The sequence below is a fragment of the Arvicanthis niloticus genome, chromosome 9 (assembly GCF_011762505.2).
Source record: "Arvicanthis niloticus isolate mArvNil1 chromosome 9, mArvNil1.pat.X, whole genome shotgun sequence".
NCBI classification, from domain to species: Eukaryota; Metazoa; Chordata; class Mammalia; order Rodentia; family Muridae; genus Arvicanthis; species Arvicanthis niloticus.
In genome coordinates, this window is record NC_047666.1 from 29,740,679 (window position 1) to 29,758,710 (window position 18,032).

General features: G+C 41.7%; 1 protein-coding gene across 1 annotated transcript; it reads left to right on the forward strand.

Annotated features, from left to right (window-relative positions):
- Positions 1 to 5,812: 5,812 nt before the first annotated feature.
- LOC117715359 (vomeronasal type-1 receptor 94-like) lies at positions 5,813 to 6,824 on the forward strand. Its single transcript, XM_034512137.2, has one exon. It carries the CDS (start codon positions 5,844 to 5,846, stop codon positions 6,822 to 6,824), a length of 981 nt encoding a protein of 326 aa, XP_034368028.1. The 5' UTR covers positions 5,813 to 5,843.
- The last annotated feature ends 11,208 nt before the right edge of the window (positions 6,825 to 18,032 follow it).

An 18,032-nucleotide genomic window follows, 5' to 3' on the forward strand; every position in this document is an offset into this window, starting at 1 on the left:
AAGAGTCTTGCACCTTTAGCTGGTCACCTTCATAATTTACATTTGTGCTTGCTCTAGTAGGGGCTTAGATGGGAGCCTTACCTAGCTTGGGACTGGATATATACTTTTGGTGCCAGAGAGAGCCTTGTTGACCTCATGAGAAAGAAAAGACAAAATGCAGAACAGGTGCTGCTAGAGATGCCAAGGAAGGTTTGGTGCCCTTTTTCCCAGTAGATCTACTATTAGCTTTGCATAGGGCTGGCCTCCACATAGTATAAGAAGAGGATTTCTACACTCAAGATTCTAGAGCATTCTAGGCAGGAGTAGGGAAGCATTTCCCACAGGTGAGAAAATCTGACATACAAGACCCGGAGGCAGGGGAAAATCCTTAACAATGTCTTACTTCCATAGCACTTCAGAGCCCACAACTCAGCTGGGTAATTTCTTGGGTGCCTATTACAGTGACCTGATGCACTCACTAGTCTCTCCCCATATTAAATTTATAGTGTCAGGAACTCAAGGAAGGAGGCAGATATCATTCTCTTCTGTCTCTAAGATTGCTACTCCCAGAAGTAAGGAGTAATAAAGACTTAGGTGTAATAGGTATGAGTCCTGGTACAGTGCCATCAACTCTGCACTCTAGGAGCTCAGGCAGGAAAATGTGTTAGTGTTCTAGGCCAACAGCATCTCCTAAACAAATCGTGCCCATAGGCTTTAGAGAGAAAAGGGGTGTGCAAGACACCTTTTACTCTTTTATTTACCTCCCAAAATATGTATGTAACACATAGGTTAACTTTTGATGAGGAAAACTCAGTGAGTTCTGAACCCACCCTCTCCTGCATCCTATTTCTTCAAGCTTCCACAGTATGTGATGGAGCCAGCAAACTGAGGGCACACAGAGAGAACTAGGAGACAAAGTGCAAACCAACAACAGGGAAGGAGAGGAGAAGCTAGGTGATGAAAGAGAGAAAGAGTTGGGAGACAGGGAGGCAGATATTCATGTATCTCCACCAGTCAAAGATAGTTGTTATATCTAGGTCAGTCAGTGGGTTACACCTCTGATTGAACAATTCCAAACTTATAAAGCCTATGATTAACATTTTAAAAAAAAATGTATAAATGCAAAAAGGAAAAGGGGGCATGGGATAGGGGTTTCCTAAGGGGGGTGGGGGGAATGGGGATAGGGGATGCCATCTGAAGTGTAAATAAAATATCTAATAAAATAAAAAAAAAGATATTTCGAAAAAAGTTCAGAATATCTATGATACAACTTACAGACCATATGAAAGTCAAGAAGAAGGAAGACCAAAGTGTGGATGACTCAGTCTTACTTAGAAGGGAGAACAAAATAATTATGGGAGGTAGAAAATGAAGGAGACTTGGGAAAGGAAAAAAGGGGATGGTTGTACAAGGTATGAGAGGAGACAAAAGAGGGTCAGGAAATTGAACAAGAGGTATGTAGCAATGAGAGGTAGGAAACTTGGGATAGCCACCTGAAAGTCCCAGACACCAGGAAAGCAGCAGGCTTCCAGAACCCAACAGGGACTACATTAGCTGAAATACCCAACAAAGGAAAGAGAGAACCTGTGGAGACCATATCCAGAGGTTAGCCATGGCTTCTGGTTGAAGGATGTGGCCATCCATGCTTCTGAAAATTTTAACCAAGAATTGCTCCTGTATTTCCTAATACAGTGACAAAAAGTGGAGCAGAGACTGAAGAAAAGTCGAACTAGAGACTGTCCACCTGGGGATCCATTTCATATGAAGCCACCAAACCCAGACACTATTGCTGATGCCAGGAGGAGTTGTTGACAAAAGCCTAATATGGATGTCTCCTGAGAGGCTCAGCAAGAACCGTAATGTTACATATGGGGATGCTTACAGCCCGTCATCAGACTGAGTACATGCGAGACCCCAAAAACATGGAAACTCAAGGAAGGCACCAGAGGTCTGACAGGTAAGCAGGTGAATTATGCAATAGAAGTTTAGTTTGTACTTATTTTGCCTGAGGGGAAAATTCGCAAGTTGGGCTGACTAGATTGAGTCCTGATCTAACTTGCAGATGTGCCAAGGGAGCTCAGTGAAAAGTTTGAATCCAGCTCTCCCTGGATGGTTGAGTAGACTCAACTCAACAGGTAAAATGTTCCAGTGGGATGCCACATGTCCCTGTTCTCCAGTGGGAACTAGTCACTGACAGTGACAAAAATTACAGGCTGCAAAAATACTTTAAACTCCCTTCACCTAAGCTTGTGCAGAATCTCCTCGGGCTCAGATTCCACCTGCCTCTGCCACTTTCATCTGAGTAAGTGCCCTGAGTAAGTAGAGAATCAGAAGGTGGCTGGGACCCAGGCAGGCTGTGAGAGGAGGAGCTCTGGAACTGCAGGAGGAGTTTCAGCCTCTGCTCTGGTGACACTGAGCTCTGACAGCCGCTCAGGACAGGGTACTGTGTTCTGTATCAAGTGCATTTTCTTCCTGGGATATTCAGTTTTTTAAGGTCCTAATATTACTTAATGTTTAGAAGATGTCTTTTAATTTTAATTTCAATTTATTTTTCTGAACTAATTATTAAATTTACTTTATCATCCATAATTTGTGTGGTGTAATTTTCAAATGATTTCAGAAGTGATCCTTTGTATACATCTTGAAAGGTGGTGAATAATGTTCTAACTTTAAATATAAACAAAAACAGTTAATTTTGCTTCTGTTGATTATGTACCATAAAAGGAATAGTGTTGATACACTGGCTTTTATACTGTGAATACTTAGAAGTTGTGAGAGTCTATGAATAAGGAATGTGTTGTATGTTCAAACCTCACCTAAAAAGGAGCTCCTTGCTGAACTTTATAGATTGGAAATTTCTGTTTAACTTCACAAATTATGTCATCCATTATTTTTGTTCTGCCTGTTAGGAGTTGTCCTGAGTCACTGTGGTGATGAGGTCACAGGACAGAGATTGTTAATAATCAGTGAACATGATCCTAACAGACACATTTGTGATCATTAATAATTTCTGTGTTGTAGTCATTGAATAAAAATCCCTTATAATTTTCTGGTGATACAAGTGCACAACAGATGCAGTGGGAAAAAGGTCAGAACTGCTTAGCAGCAAAGCCCAGCATCTCAGGAGACATCACTGGGTGATGAGGGAAGCAGGTTGTGCTGCAGCACTGACTGTGTGGGGTCCATGTTGATGGATGGAGTCTGTGCCATGTTGTATCTCTGGGGTTACTTTCCTGCTGTTTCTGCAGGCTAATTTAGGAACACCAGGTAACATTCCCACTGGCAGTCTGAGCCTGAAGACACAGGCAAAAGATTTAAGATTTAAAAATATGATTCTTACACAGTCTTTCAGAAATAGCTGCCATCCCTCAGCCCAAGGGCTCTTCATGGTTTGCCCATGATACTCCCAGAGTTCATTTATTTCTGACATCTCTGGAAACAGCAACGGCACCTGCTGGGTGGTGTTTTAGCCTTTACAGGTGTACCAGACATTTCTCTCTAGTGTTGTTCTTGGTATAACTTAGGACTGGGCCAAAGGTAGACATCCTGACTGAGTTACCTCACCCTCAAGCTGTTGACTAGTGTCACCTACTTAACCCCTCTAGTTGATGATCCTATAGGTCATGCTTGTTCATGATTTAGGTAATGTTGGAATGACACAAAGGCTAAAGTCAGGGTTTCCTTGATTCAGGCTGTACATGGAGTTTCCATTTTTCCTCCCTGAGCAGCCACAGCCTTCACAATTGACTTTAATTGAAGACTGCTCAGATTCTACTTCGTTGTTTCTGTTTCATACATGATTCCTTTCCTAATCTGGCCAAGTGCCATCCTTTCCTTTCCCCCAGTGTAGCCTCTTCTAGTGGGACCTGTTTCAAAAATCAGTGACCTTTCCTGGTGCTGGGATCACTATATTCAGAATTTCATGTCTCCTGAAAGTAGCCCGTTTTGTTACAAAGTACAAAATGCAACCATAGTGCATGGTACAACAGATTATTCCAGGCCTGCCACAGCTTGCTCTCTCCTGCCCACTTTTTAGATAAGTGTCTCTTAATTCTGCAGATCAGAGAGTGTGAGTCCTCTTTTCTGGTCTCCTAATGTGTACTCAGCCAGGAAAGTGAGCTGATGAGTCTCAACTTCGAAGGGACACACTAGAGAATTCTTTGTGGCTTGTATCTGAGGAGAGTTCATACACACCAGAGTGTTTTCTGTAGAAATTATATGTCTGTCTAGAACCTGCATGCATTACTGATTCTTTTTGTTGTTTGGTTTTTCAAGACAGGGTTTTTCGGTGTAGTTCTGGATGTCCTGGAACTCACTCTGTAGAACAGTTTGGCCTTAAATTCGAATATCCACAAACCTCTGCCTTTGAAAGTTTGGAATTAAGGTATGTGCCATCACTTCTCAGCCCTGATTCTCATGATATAAAATCATACAAAATTGTATGGTCCATGAATTTTGAAGAAGCAGGATGACTAGAGAAATGCTGTCTGTGTCTTTCGTGGTAAGCTGGTGTTTGTGATGGCAGTCAATAACATTAGTGTAAGTTTTATCTTTGCTACTGTGGAATTCCACCTCCAGAAAGATAAGGTTTCTTAGTCCTTTTAAAACAATAATCCCTGAAGCCATGATGTTAAGAATATCACTAGGAGTCACAGATTCTATGGCTGCCTTACTTTCCTAAGAGCTGCAGGTTTGTGGGGCTGAGTTTTCTGAAGTGATTCTGACACTAGTACAGAGTGTACCTGCTCTGCATAGCTGACAGCACACTGCTTGGTTAGTCAGACCAGGAGATGTGTTCATACATATCAAGTTTCTGTTTTTTCCTCTTTTCTCTGGTTCTGTTTCTTCTTTCCTTTTTTAATTTACTCTTTTTTTCTTATTATATCTGTGTAGTTATATAAAATGCAAATTTCCAAAAAATGTGAGAGAACACATTTAAAATTTTGTACTTCTTAGTCAGCTAGTGTCAGCATGGATAAAATGCCAGCTACAACTTTAAACTCTACAGGTATGTTTTCCTCCCATGAAATGAAGTGTATAAAGATTCACCTGCCACTCAGTGCACACAGATCACAAAATGACATCCAGAGTGTGTGCTTCTTGTGGCATTTGTCCCATAAATCAATGGCGATTTTCCTTGATAATTGATAAACAGAACTGTATCTTTCTTCACTCGACTATGTCCTGTGACTATATTCTTGTGACTGGTATTTGGAAAACAAACCCATAAATTTTATAAGAACTTCACAATACAATGGAAATAATTAAGCACCATACACTACACACACACACACACACACACACACACACACACACATATATATATATATGAATAATCTAGAATACATTATCCATAATTTTATAAAGATTAACCTTTTCTAAAGATATTACAGAAATTTTATTTCAGGAAATCAGCTCTGTTAAGTGGTTTTTCCAACTACATGCCTCAGGTCTAATGCCTTAACCAGTACCCTGTACTTGTGAATTTTACCACCTTTACCATTCCATAATATCTTCCACTAAAATATCTCATGTTCTAAAATAGTATAAAATGGTTTCACCCACACCCTTGATTTCAGGTGATAAATTTTTACTCTGTATCAGAAATTTCTTTACAAAATTACATTCCTCATATACTTGGTGTCTGTGCTAAACATTGTCATGATAACTTGATACAAGCTAGAGTTGTTTTAGAAGAGGGAATCTCAACTGAAAAAAATGCAGCTACCAGACTGCCTTATGGGCAAGAACCTGATACATATTCTTGATTGATGATTGATTAAGGTGAGATATTCTGTAGGGTATAAGGTGGAGCTGAGATCTTCAGTGGTTTATGGTGAGGGGAACAGAGCTGCCAAGGAGGGATGTGTAAGGTTCTGTTCTCTTCTCCTCAGCCACTGTCCTCGTATACAATGAATAAAAACAGCAAACTCCACACTAATTCTAACATAAGAAACACATTTTTCTCTGAAATTGGCATTGGGATCTCAGCCAACAGCTTCCTTCTTCTCTTCCACATCCTCAAGTTTATTCGTGGGCAGAGGTCTAGGCTCACTGACCTGCCCATTGGTGTCTTATCTTTAATCCACCTACTGATGCTACTGGTCATAGCATTCATAGCTACAGACATTTTTATTTCTTGGACAGGATGGGATGACCTCATATGTAAATTCCTTGTCTACCTGTACAGAAGTTTGAGGGGTCTCTCCCTTTGTACCACCAGCTTGTTGAGTGTCCTCCAGGCCATCATCCTCAGTCCCAGAAGTTCCTGTTTAGCAAAGTTCAAGCACAAATCTCCCCATCACATCTCATGTGCCATTCTTTTGTTGATTATCTTCTATATGTTAATTAGCAGTCAACTCTTACTATCCATCATTGCCACCCCCAATTTGACCACAAATGACTTTATTTATGTTACTCAGTCCTGCTCTAGTCTACCCTTGAGTTACCTCATTCAAAGCATGTTTTCTACTCTACTGGCCATCAGGGACATTTTTCTTATTAGTCTCATGGTCATCTCGACTTGGTACATGGTGGCTCTCTTGTGCAGGCACAGGAAACAAGCCCAGCATCTACAAGGTACCAGCCTTTCCCCAAAAGCATCCCCAGAGCAAAGGGCCACCCAGACCATCCTGATGCTCATGAGCTTCTTTGTGCTGATGTCCATCTTCGACAGCATCGTTTCCTGCTCAAGAACTATGTTCTTGAATGATCCAACATCCTACTCTATCCAACTCTTTGTGATACACGTCTATGCCACAGTCAGCCCTTTTGTGTTTATGAGCAGTGAGAAGCACATAGTTAACTTTTTGAGGTCCACGTGTAAGAGGGTAATAAATGTTTGAATATTCATTAATGGGCAAGAATCTTTAAGAGGTGCCACTGTGTCGGCATGAGAACTGTCAATCATGGTGTGCTGTCTATGTGCTTTGCCAGATGTGAAATATTGTTTTTTCTGTTAAAATGATTTATTTTAGCCAACATGATGGTAAACATGTAATAGAATATTTAACAATACACTTTGACATATGAAAAAGGTGTTTAATATTTTATTTTATTTTCTATTTTATTTTATTTCTCAATGAGTCTTTAAGGGAGCCCTGTTAGGTAGTTCTTACCCATCTTGGTCTTAGATTCCTCATATAGTTTATAAGTTTGTGACCACGTCAAATATGTTTTGAAATTTCATGTTTTGTTATATGTATTTTAACAAATTTGAGAGACTTTTTTTTACCATGAGTAGTGGTATGATCCAGAAAGAAAAGGAATTACATAAATATTATTCAAAACAGAATTATGTGCAAAAGGCACACAGTAACTTGTACAGTAATATTAAGAATAACATGTTTTAAAATTCTCAGGATTTAAAATGGAAACAATCCTCTAGAATTTGGTTGGAACATATGACCAAAACACGGCCTCTGCATGGTGTGTTATAGAGTTCAATACTTAAATACAAGGCAATTTGAGCACAGTGTACTATAGGATGGAGTTCTGAGAAACAGGAGTTATCCACAGCATACTGGCCAGATCCCTGGAGGTTCAAGACTCTACCCTACACCTCTCCTGAAACCCTGGTCCTCATCCTTCAGTCTAGACTATGAATAGCTTCCTGTAAAATACGTTGCTTTTGGAAGCATTACTCATTATGATGAAATTGAATACACTGTATTAAAAAGTTTAATAACCTAGCACAACATAAGTCATGCGCTAGATTGCTAAAACAAGGAGACACAGGGGGCATTAAAAACATTCTAAAATTTAACTTGGAGCTCAGCGTTTGATTTAATGTTCTCTGGGCTCTTTGTTTCTATACAATTAGCTGACTTCAGCTTTAGCATGGTTGTCTCAGCCTTGGTTGTTTTCAGCAACTGTGGAAGAACAGAAAACCATGAACTTGCTGTGGAAAGTATGCTAACTCAGTGAAAGAAAAGTTTTGTATAGATTGACTGACAGAAGATGGCAATATAGTTAGAGTCAAAGACACAAAATACAATGCCATTTGTGAGGTTCAAGAAACAGGAAACAATTTTTGGTTTTGGTTTGATAGACTTTCAATTCAGCAGAGAAACAAGTGTGATACATCTGTGTGTTTATGGGACATATGATGTATATGCATTCACTAGCACTTACTGAGAAGCTAGAGTGTTCAAATGGCATCTTCATGTTTTTGTTGCTTCCTAATAATAAAGACATATTATCTTTATACAGATATCACAGCATTGTCTCTAGTGCCCGTGAGGTTTAGTGAACTAAGTATTCACTGCACAATAAAAACCTGAGTTCATAAACCCAGCACCTGAATTCAGATACCCAGCATCCACATATCACTAGACAAAAAAGCATCTTTCACTCCAGAGTTCTTATGGGCAGACAGGAGGTGAATTCCCAGAATGTCTGTGTTTCTTAGCCTGGACCACATAGTAGAACAAAACAAGAGACCCAACAGAAACAATGTGGAAAGTCAGGACCAGTGTAATTAAATTAAAATCTGAACTCTACAAGCATACCATGATGCATAGGTGCCTATATATTCACAAACTTGAACACACACACACACACACACACACACACACACACACACACAAAAATGTCTGAGCATGTGCACATGTGTGCACACACACATACATACACACACACAAACACACACACATACACAGATATACATTATTCCCCCTATAGTGAAATAGTGACAAGTCTCTAAATACACCAGAATATAATTTTTCAATAATAAAACATTGTGACAAACATGTACCAAACACAGACCACTCTCTGCTCATCTGAATCTTGTTCTCAGTCTCTCCTGGGAAAGCGAAGCTCTTGCTGGGGTCCTGACAGCTCCATGCTTGCTTCTGGCACTCAGCTGCAAAGGCAGGTCTAATGTTGTGTCTCCTGGATGAGTTTCCTGTGAATTTAAAAGTCCATTATAAGTAGCAGATCAGACATGCAAGGCTTTGGTATTATCTGATGCCTTAAAGATACAAACTTGAGATATGCTTTTACATTAGAAGTAAAATATCAAATCTTGTCATGTATATTTTTGTGGGGAAAAAATCTCACAGGGGGGGGAGGGAGTCTGGCGGTGGGGTCTCGGCGGCCGGACCCCCACACCACCGCAGAGGGTCCCACATTCACGCAGCTGTCAGTGGGCGGGCCATTGGCTGCATAGGCAAGGTTCCAGGATTCCAAAAGCTGGGAGTCTGGCAGCAGGATCAGGCGACACGTGGAGTCTGGTTTTCCAAAGCTTTATTGTTCATGGCATGTTTTGTGGATATAGATGGTACGCACTTCCCTGCCAAAAGCCAGGGGATCTGGACTTTTATAGGGAGGGGGAAAGGGGAGGGAATAACTTAATTAGCTATGCCCCTGGCTTTTTGATAATTCATTAATAGTTAAATCTCTGGAGGTGGAGACTTGTTAATCATGCCCTCTACCTGTGTCCTACCTGTGACTGCAGGTGGCAGGTTAAATGGAGTTACCTCCTCCAAGGCCCAACATATTTTCACATAGGTGACAGTACTGTGTGTCATTCAATGTTTTAAAAGACCAATTCACAGAAATGTGTCAATGCCAAATACATATTCCAGTCCTGACAAAGTCATTGTTTATACACGAATAGCACCAGTTTTAGGAATTTTACCCAAAGAAATAACTAAAATATTGGGTGAAAGAAGGAGACATAATGGTAAAAGATCAGTTACATGTACTGTCTTCATTTTTAATAAGTAAAAGTAAGTAAGAATAAGTAAGGCACTTTATCACTGCCTGATAAAGTGTCTAATGTCAACAAAATAGAATGGAATTTAACCACTGCAATTAATAAAATGTCAAGAGTGATTCTAGAACTGGAAATAAAGATAACCAAAAGCCTAGTGTCTTCAGCCCAGTTAGCACTGGCCAGATCACTCATGCCTCCTCTGACCTGCAAATGTTATTAGGAAATGTAGTTTTTATGCTCAGAAGCTCTCTCATTACAGTAGCTGATATTTTTCACCACAGCTTTGTCTACAGTGACAACAGCCAAAGTACTCTCTCAGAGATAATGTTTGAAGTGCTTACCATAGACCAGTCACACAGATGGTGTCCTCTGGTGAGGCTACACAAGGTCAGACCTCCTCTGGGTTACTTAGGGATCACTCACTGGGCACAAAGCCCCTACTATCTACTATTTCCTTAATCCCACAATACCCTGGGAAGTAATCCCACTGCCCTTCCCATCTGACAGATGAGTAATGGGGTCTCTAACAGTCTGCAGATATGTTCCTGGATTCATCATTATATAACAGAGGAGAATTCATATCCATGCTGACTGACTACAGAGCTCAGACTGTTAACAAGTACTAAGGGTTACATTCTAGGACCTCTATGAAAGCTAAAAGGAAACCTAACATCTATGAGCTACTTACATTCTGCAGCGTCTTATTTAGTCCAAGGTGGTAGGGTCCAGGACCAGTATACTATGTCGTCCATCTTACTTAATCCTCACTGTTAATGGACATGGAGTGATTTTCATGTATTAACATTAGGAAGAGGGTTGGAAGATGGTTCACTGGATAAAATAATTGCTGTCCATATATGAGTCTCATAGGTCATGTTATGCCCAGTACGCAGAAACCTCAGGAGATCACCAGAAATTGTAATACCAATATAGTAGACAAAGAGAGTTTTTATTATGAGCCTGGGGCCAGATTGCTCTCTTTCTCACTGTACAGGTCAGGAAAGCAACCCTGAGTCTAGGGGTTTCATAAACATGTGTATGTGTATGTGTATATATATTACAGAAACACACACATATCTGTGTGTGTGTGTGTGTGTGTGTGTGTGTGTGTGTAAAGAAGCATAAGCTTAACTCTTGAGTCATGGCATTACGTGATTTTTTAGGGGAAAATAGTGCCTTCCTGATAACATTTGTTCAGACAGGGAGGCAGAATCACAGAGCTGGAGGGAGACCTTTTTCACATGGGATTAAGTAATGTATTCCATTATTGGTGACCAGCATGTTTTTACAATATCACAGCTGCCTAGGAATACCTAACTACATCTCTCCTATCGCTCAAGAGTGGACTTTTCACTTCAAGGATACTAACTCCTGCCTCCTTCAAAGTCAAGATCCATCTGCACTGTGAGAGTGCTATCAGAAAAAAGAAAGTGCAATATTCAGGCACCAGAAAGGGCTCCCCTTTGTCTGCCCACTTCAGAGGGCATCTGTACTGGGGGTTAGTGAAAAGGGAATGCTAACAGTTATCAATCAGCACAAGGACAGCAGAGTGCAGGATTTGAAGGGGAAAGTTACCTGTGTCTCTTCAGTCAGATCCACAATACACAAATAAAAGTTGTGGATGTTTTCACATGCCTGTAATTCAAGTAATGAAAACATTACTGCCTCACTAGTCTGGCTGAAATAGTGCCCCTCAGGTTCAATGAGAAACCCTGGAGATAGATAATAATAGAAACATAAAGAAAAGCAAATAGAAATAATGATTCCCCAAGCTCTGTCTAATGTTTGGCTATGGGTCTATGTACCTATTTCCATCAGTTGCTGGATCAAGCTTCTCTGCTGACAGTTATGCTAGGATTTTGTCTGAAAGTATAACATAATATCATTAGCAATGTCAGCCATGGGTATTCTTTCATGACATGGTTCTCAAGTTGAACCAGTCATTGTTTGGTCATTCCAAAGTGAGAGTAAATCTTGACTAAGCCTTTGTATACATCAAGCTAGGTGGGAGTTTTCTAGGGAGAAAGAAGCCCACAGTCCTTTGTTACTTGGAAAAGAGATTCACCACAGTCCAGCCTCATCTACGACATTGCTGTCCCCTGCTGCAATCAATATAGAAACCAAGACAAGTATACAAAGAATTATTCATGAAACTAAGAATTGTTTCTTGGGAAAAATCAACAAGGTAGACAAACCTTTAAACAAACTAATTAAAAGGCAGAGACTGAATATCCTAATTAACAAAATGAATGGGGAGGGAGTTGTGAGAGGGTGTGAAGGGAAGGGGTACATAACAAACAAAACAAGGAAATCCAAAGAATCATATCATCATATTTCAAAACTCTCTACTTACTCTGCATAATTGACAACTTTAAAGAAATGGACAGTTTTCTTCTAGATGCCACTTACCAAAGTTAAACCAAGATCAGATAAACAATTTAAATGGGCCTATAAGCACTAAGGAAATAAAAGCAGTCATTAAAAGACCAAGGCCAGAAATCTTTAGCACAGAATTCTACCAGAATGTCAAAGAGTTAATAGCAATACTTCTCAAATTATCCCATAAAATAGAAAAGAAAGAAACATTGCCAAATTCATTTTATGAGGTCACAGTTACCTGAATACCCAAAACCATAAAAACCCAAAGAAAGAGAAATGAAGACACATTTCTCTCATGAACATTGATTTAAAAATTCTCAATAAAATACACCAATCCAAATTCAGGATCACATCAAAATGATGGTCCACCATGATCAAGTCAGCATCATCCCAGAGACTCAAGAATGATTCAACAAATGAAACTCTATGAACGTAATCTACTATGTGAATAACCAGAAAGGAAAAAACCCAGAATCATCTTATTAGATGCTTAAAATCTTTTGAGAAAATCCAACACTTTTCATTATAAAAGTCTTGGGAAGATTTGGGATACAAGACACATACCCAAACATAATGAATGTAATATACAGTAAGCCAATATCCAACATCAAATTAAATGTAGAGAAACATTAAGCAGTTACACTAAAATCTGGAACAAGACAAGGCTGCTCATTCTCTTCATATATATTCAATATAGTACTTCAGTTTCTTCCTACAGCAGTAATACAGCTAAAGAAGATTAAGGAGATGCAAATTGAAAATGAAGAAGTTAAAGTATTATTCGCAGATGACATTATAGTATACATAGGTGACCCAAATTCTTCAACAATGAAACTTTTATATTTGGTAAAATCATTCAGTAAACTGTCTGAATACAAGTTTAAGAAAAATAGAATCAATGGTCCACCTATATAGAAATAATAAACAGGCTGAAAAAGAAATCAGAGAAAAAACATCCTCTAAGATAGCCACAAATTATATAAAATATTTGGGAGTAACTCTAACCAAAGCAAGTGAAAGATCTGCATGACAATTATAAAACATCTTTGGAGAATGAAATTGAGGAAGATAACAAAACATAGAAATATGTTTTATGGTAATGGATCAGTACGATTAACACAGTAAAATGGTCATTCTAATAAAAAGCAATCTACATAGCCATGGCAATACACATAAAATTTCAACAGAACACTTTAAAGACCCTGAAAGTACAATAGTAAACCTCATGTGTACACAAAAACAATCAATCAAACAAACAAAACCCAAAAACCAGATAGTTAAAACAATCCTGTATATAAAAAAAACTTCTGGAGGTTCCACAAACCCGGATGTCAAGCTTTACTACAGAGCTCCAGTAATAAAATCTACCTGGTATTTGCATAAAATAAAATCAGATACATTGAACCTCATAGAGAAGAAAGTGGGGGATAATTGGAACACACTAGTATTGTTTTATAATTAGAATACCCAATTGAGGGTTGCTTTAAAATGGCTGTTTTTAATAAGGTCTCTGTGAGTCAGCCAGGCTTCTCTTGAAGTAAATATGTGCAGTCTCCATCTCCTGAGTCCCGTGTACAGACATGAGCACCATGTCTGCACAGGAGATGGAAGCACAATGCATATGGTTTTACTCAGATAAAGCACAGCCTCTTCCTGAGGTCACTGAGGAAGTGGTGGCTGTTCCTGCTCCTCAGTGGCTGGGGTTCACTCTGACATGGCCTCACTCCTGGCAAGCTATTTTTTCTTTCTGCCTGTGACCACCACACCTCTAAGCTTTGCCTCTCATCTCTGTTTTTGATTTTAATTTTTTTATGACTCACTTTTAGAATGCACTCACGTCTTGCAGCATGAAACACAGTTCAGAAACCAGGGAACAAAAAACCAAGACCAAATGGAAACGTGATGCTCCATGGAAGGGCTGGCCCAGGGACAGGCTGTCAGTCAACACTGTAGGGAGAGGACCTTCAGAGCCCTGAGAAGTAATGGGACAGGCACAGGAGTCACCCATCATTTTCTCTTCTTTTTTTATTGGATATTTTTTATATATGTATTAAATGTTATCCACTTTCCCAATTCCTGCCCCCAAACATTTATCTCATCCCCTTCCCCCAGCTTCTATGAGGGAGTTCTCCCACACAATCACCCACTGCCACCTCCCCACCCAAGAATTCTTGTACACTGGGGCATTGACCCTTCACAGGACCAAGGACCTCTCACCCCATTGATGTCTGACAAGGACATCCTCTGCTATTTATGTGGCTGGAGCCATGGGTTCCTCCATGAGTACTCCTTGGTTGGTGGTTTAGTCCCTGAGAGCTGTGGGGTTTCTGGTTGGTTGATATTATAGTTCCTCCAATGAGGGTTGCAAACCCCCTCATCTCATTTAGTCCGTGCCCTAACTTCTCCATTGAGGACCCCAGGGAGACCACTTGTGCAGTCACCTAGTAACCTGTCACCTTGCTAGACTACTAACTACCTAGAAGGAAGTTAGTTATCCACTTTCAGGAGTAACCCTGCTTAATCATTAACTCCTTCCAAAGTCTTGACCTCTGTGGGAGAGCACTAAGAACAAATAATCAAAAATGTTGTAGACAGGTAGCCTTTGGTGAGAAAGTACTTGCCTAGATAAGAACAAATAATCAGAGATCTTGTAGACAGTTAGCCTTTGGTGGGAAAGTACTAACTTAGATAAGAACAAATGACCAATAGATCTTATAAACAGGTACATGGTTACCTGTTCCACTCTACTTCTTCTATGAACTCTTCACCCAGCCAATATCCTGTTCCTGAGAACACCTGCATTCCCCCAGAAACAAAGAAGACCCTACATCATCCTTCTCCCCATATCCTGCCTCTATCTGTATATAACCCCATGTGGGAAAAATAAAATTTGACAGCTCAATCAGACTTCCAGACCTCTGTCCATTTCTAGCATACCCCTGTTCCCCCATTCTCTCTTTCAGGTGGTCACTTGGTCCCAGTCCATCACCCTGCTGGACAGGGCAATCCAATACAGAACAAAGACATGCTATCATCTGCTTCCTTAAGGGTAAATACACATAGCATGTCAGCACCATTAACAGAAAAGAGCCCTTTGGTAAGGTGACTGTTCCAGAGTCTTTGGGAAATTATGAAGCCTACCTCTGTGGGGCGGTGGGGTGGTGAGCTGTGAGAAGCAGTTGGGCGCTTGGTTGAGCATGAGCTTGGAAGCCCAGACCATTATTGGACGGCAGGAGTTCAACTCTGCTTCTGGGCCCTGTTTCTTTTCATGTAGCTTCAGCCCTCTCCACAGCCCCTCCCACAGAGAGGTCTATGGCCATCAGTTCCCAGGAACAGGCCTCAGGCCCTAGAGAGATTTACATACTAATGAGATACTGGAAGGCCAGAGGGTGGAGCCAATTAAGCATTCTTCCTCAGCCCCTTTCCCTCTCTCCTTCCTTATTTAAGGCATGTCTGCCCTGTGTTTCAGGGAGGTGCACATCCAGATACGTCTACATCCACCATGAAAATAAAGCCTGTAATATACTCAAGGTCTTTCTCATGTTGTTGGAACTGTGCAAGTGAGGAACCATGCCCATGAGGAACTGTGGAGGAGGCTTTTAATGAGCCACAACCTCGGCACCTAACTTCCACGTGGAGGAACTCTTTGTGATCCCCAGCCGCAATTACCCACAGCTGGCACCTAATGTCGGGCTCGATCACCCATGCAACAAAGCAAGTACAGTAATCAACCTCTTTCCCTCGGGGTGCTGCCAGGGCTTCTTTCTTCTCTCTGTTTCCTCATTTCTCTTGGCTGTGGGCCAGCCAGTCATGCTCCCCCATGCCCCCAGTCTCAGTCCTTCTGCGGCCTCTTGGTGGTCTGAGAGCCCAAGGGCTTGAGACCACTTGATCCCTCGCTGCCTACAGGCCCAAGGATCCTCAACCCAAGAGCTCTGCACCCCTGTGGAACCAGACTGAGACATCTTATCCTGGGTGGGTCCCCGCCACCCTCGCCTGGTGCCCTGCGTAGAGTGAACTCAGTCAAGACTCCCACGTTCCAGTCTCTTTGGAGCCATGGGAATCACAACAGCACAACAAGATTTAAGAAGCTATGCCCATGCACAAGCACGAGCTAATCATTCCCAATCGATTCAACCAAGCTAGCCGACCCTGCCAAGTGAGTGAGGATCACACCGTGGGGTCCCGCCAGAGCTCTCCCTCTTGCCCCTCTTGGCTGTAGGCTGGTCCAGCCTGCATGCCTCCAGTCTCCACTCTTCCACAGCTTTCAGTGGTGCTGGGAGCCCAGGAGTCTGAGGCCAGTTGATCCCCACAAGCCTTCTTGCCTGGCGGTCTCCATCCAAGAGTTCTGCACCCCAAGGAACTTCAGACTGAGTGAGAACTCTCCCCACCAGACAGGGCCCATAGCACACCCCCCCACCCCCGGCAGTGCAGAACCAACTCAGTCAAAGATTCCTCACTTTGGCTTCTGCCATGCTGAGCCACAGTTCCAATCGACTGAACTGTGGCAGAAGCATGGACCCATAAAGCAACAGAGACTTATGTTCACGAATGCCCACACATGGGCCAAGATCCTTCCCTACAGGTGGTAGAGGACATGTACAAAGCCAGTTCCAAGAATGTTCCCTGCCACTGGCACCCACGAAAAAGCCTCTCCATGGGACAGCAAGTAAATCCAGCCTGGTTCACAAGACCAGACAGGCCTCTCTCTCTCTCTGACTCCCTTCTCTTTCTCTCTCCATGTGTTCCTGGTCAGCTTCTCTGCTTTAACTCCTCTCTCTTCCTCATTCTCTCTGTCTCTCACTGTCCTCCATGTGCTCTCCAGCTAAAGGGCAATGTGGTGGTGACTCCCTAGCCTCCACTTTGCCCATCCCTCCAGCTTCATAGAGAGGACTTCTTCACCACTAACAGCTGTCTTTCAGGCCACAGTACCTGCTGTGGCCCTCCTTCTAAGACTCTTTCCCTTTGCCCCTTTTGTTTTGAGCTCCAGTAGCACCAGCTTCAGTCTTTGTGCACTACCTGCTAACCTAACTTTCTTTCTCTTTTTCTCTCTCCCCACATGTTCTCCAACTCAACAAGATGGCGATGCCTTCCTAATCCTCGCTCTCTGCCCCTCCCCACAGGGGTGCCTGCCAGCATTTCAAGAGCACTGACTCTGAACTCTAGTCCCCAGTGTTTCTCCCCCAGGGGGTCAGTCTTAAGTGCACAGCCTGCTAACATAGCCTTTTCCCCTCCTCCTCTATCATTTGCAACCAGCTAGAGCTACTTTACCCAGCTGGCTCACCTGAAGCAAACCCTGTTTGTTCCCTTTCCCCCTTGTGTTCCTCACAGTTTCTTCCTCTCAGCTAAAAATGCCTGGCTGGGCCTGGTTGCCACTTTCCAGTTTCTCCCAAGAGCTGCCTGTGTCTCCTATGTGTCTCCTATGACTTAGTCTTTTACACAGAATCTCATTGCTTGTGACTCTGCTAACATGCCCCTATGTTTCTTGCTGATGTAGAGTGAAAAATTATAAAGACCATTTTATAAAATATATATAGGCTTTTTCTTTACCACTAGACCTGAGCAAAAGAGTGCAGGTTCCAGAAAGCAGAACTGAATATAAGATTTCAGGCCTTCACTGCCCAGGAATACATTCCAGGAAGAGTACATTATCCCTGAGTCAGAGGACACTTGCTAGATTAACATTCCTCAAGCCTCAGGGAAGAAAACCCACCTGTGGATGGGGAAGGTCCAAAGCAGGAAGACACATTCCTGACCACAAAGAAAGATGCAAGTCATCTGGGTGGTTCCAAGAACTAGCTAACTTTCCACTGTTCTTGGTTATTCCCCCTTGGGGTCTTCCCAGTGTTACAGCCTGCTGATGTTCAAAATTTGTAAAGCAACCAATCATGTGTAACCACGAGAAAATTTCTACCTTTCCCCACCCCATGCTATAAAAAGCCCCTCAGCTTGCTGGTCT

Coding starts and splice junctions, on each gene's coding strand:
- LOC117715359 (XM_034512137.2), top strand. CDS start 5,844: ATGTGTAAGGTTCTGTTCTCTTCTCCTCAGCCACTGTCCTCGTATACA.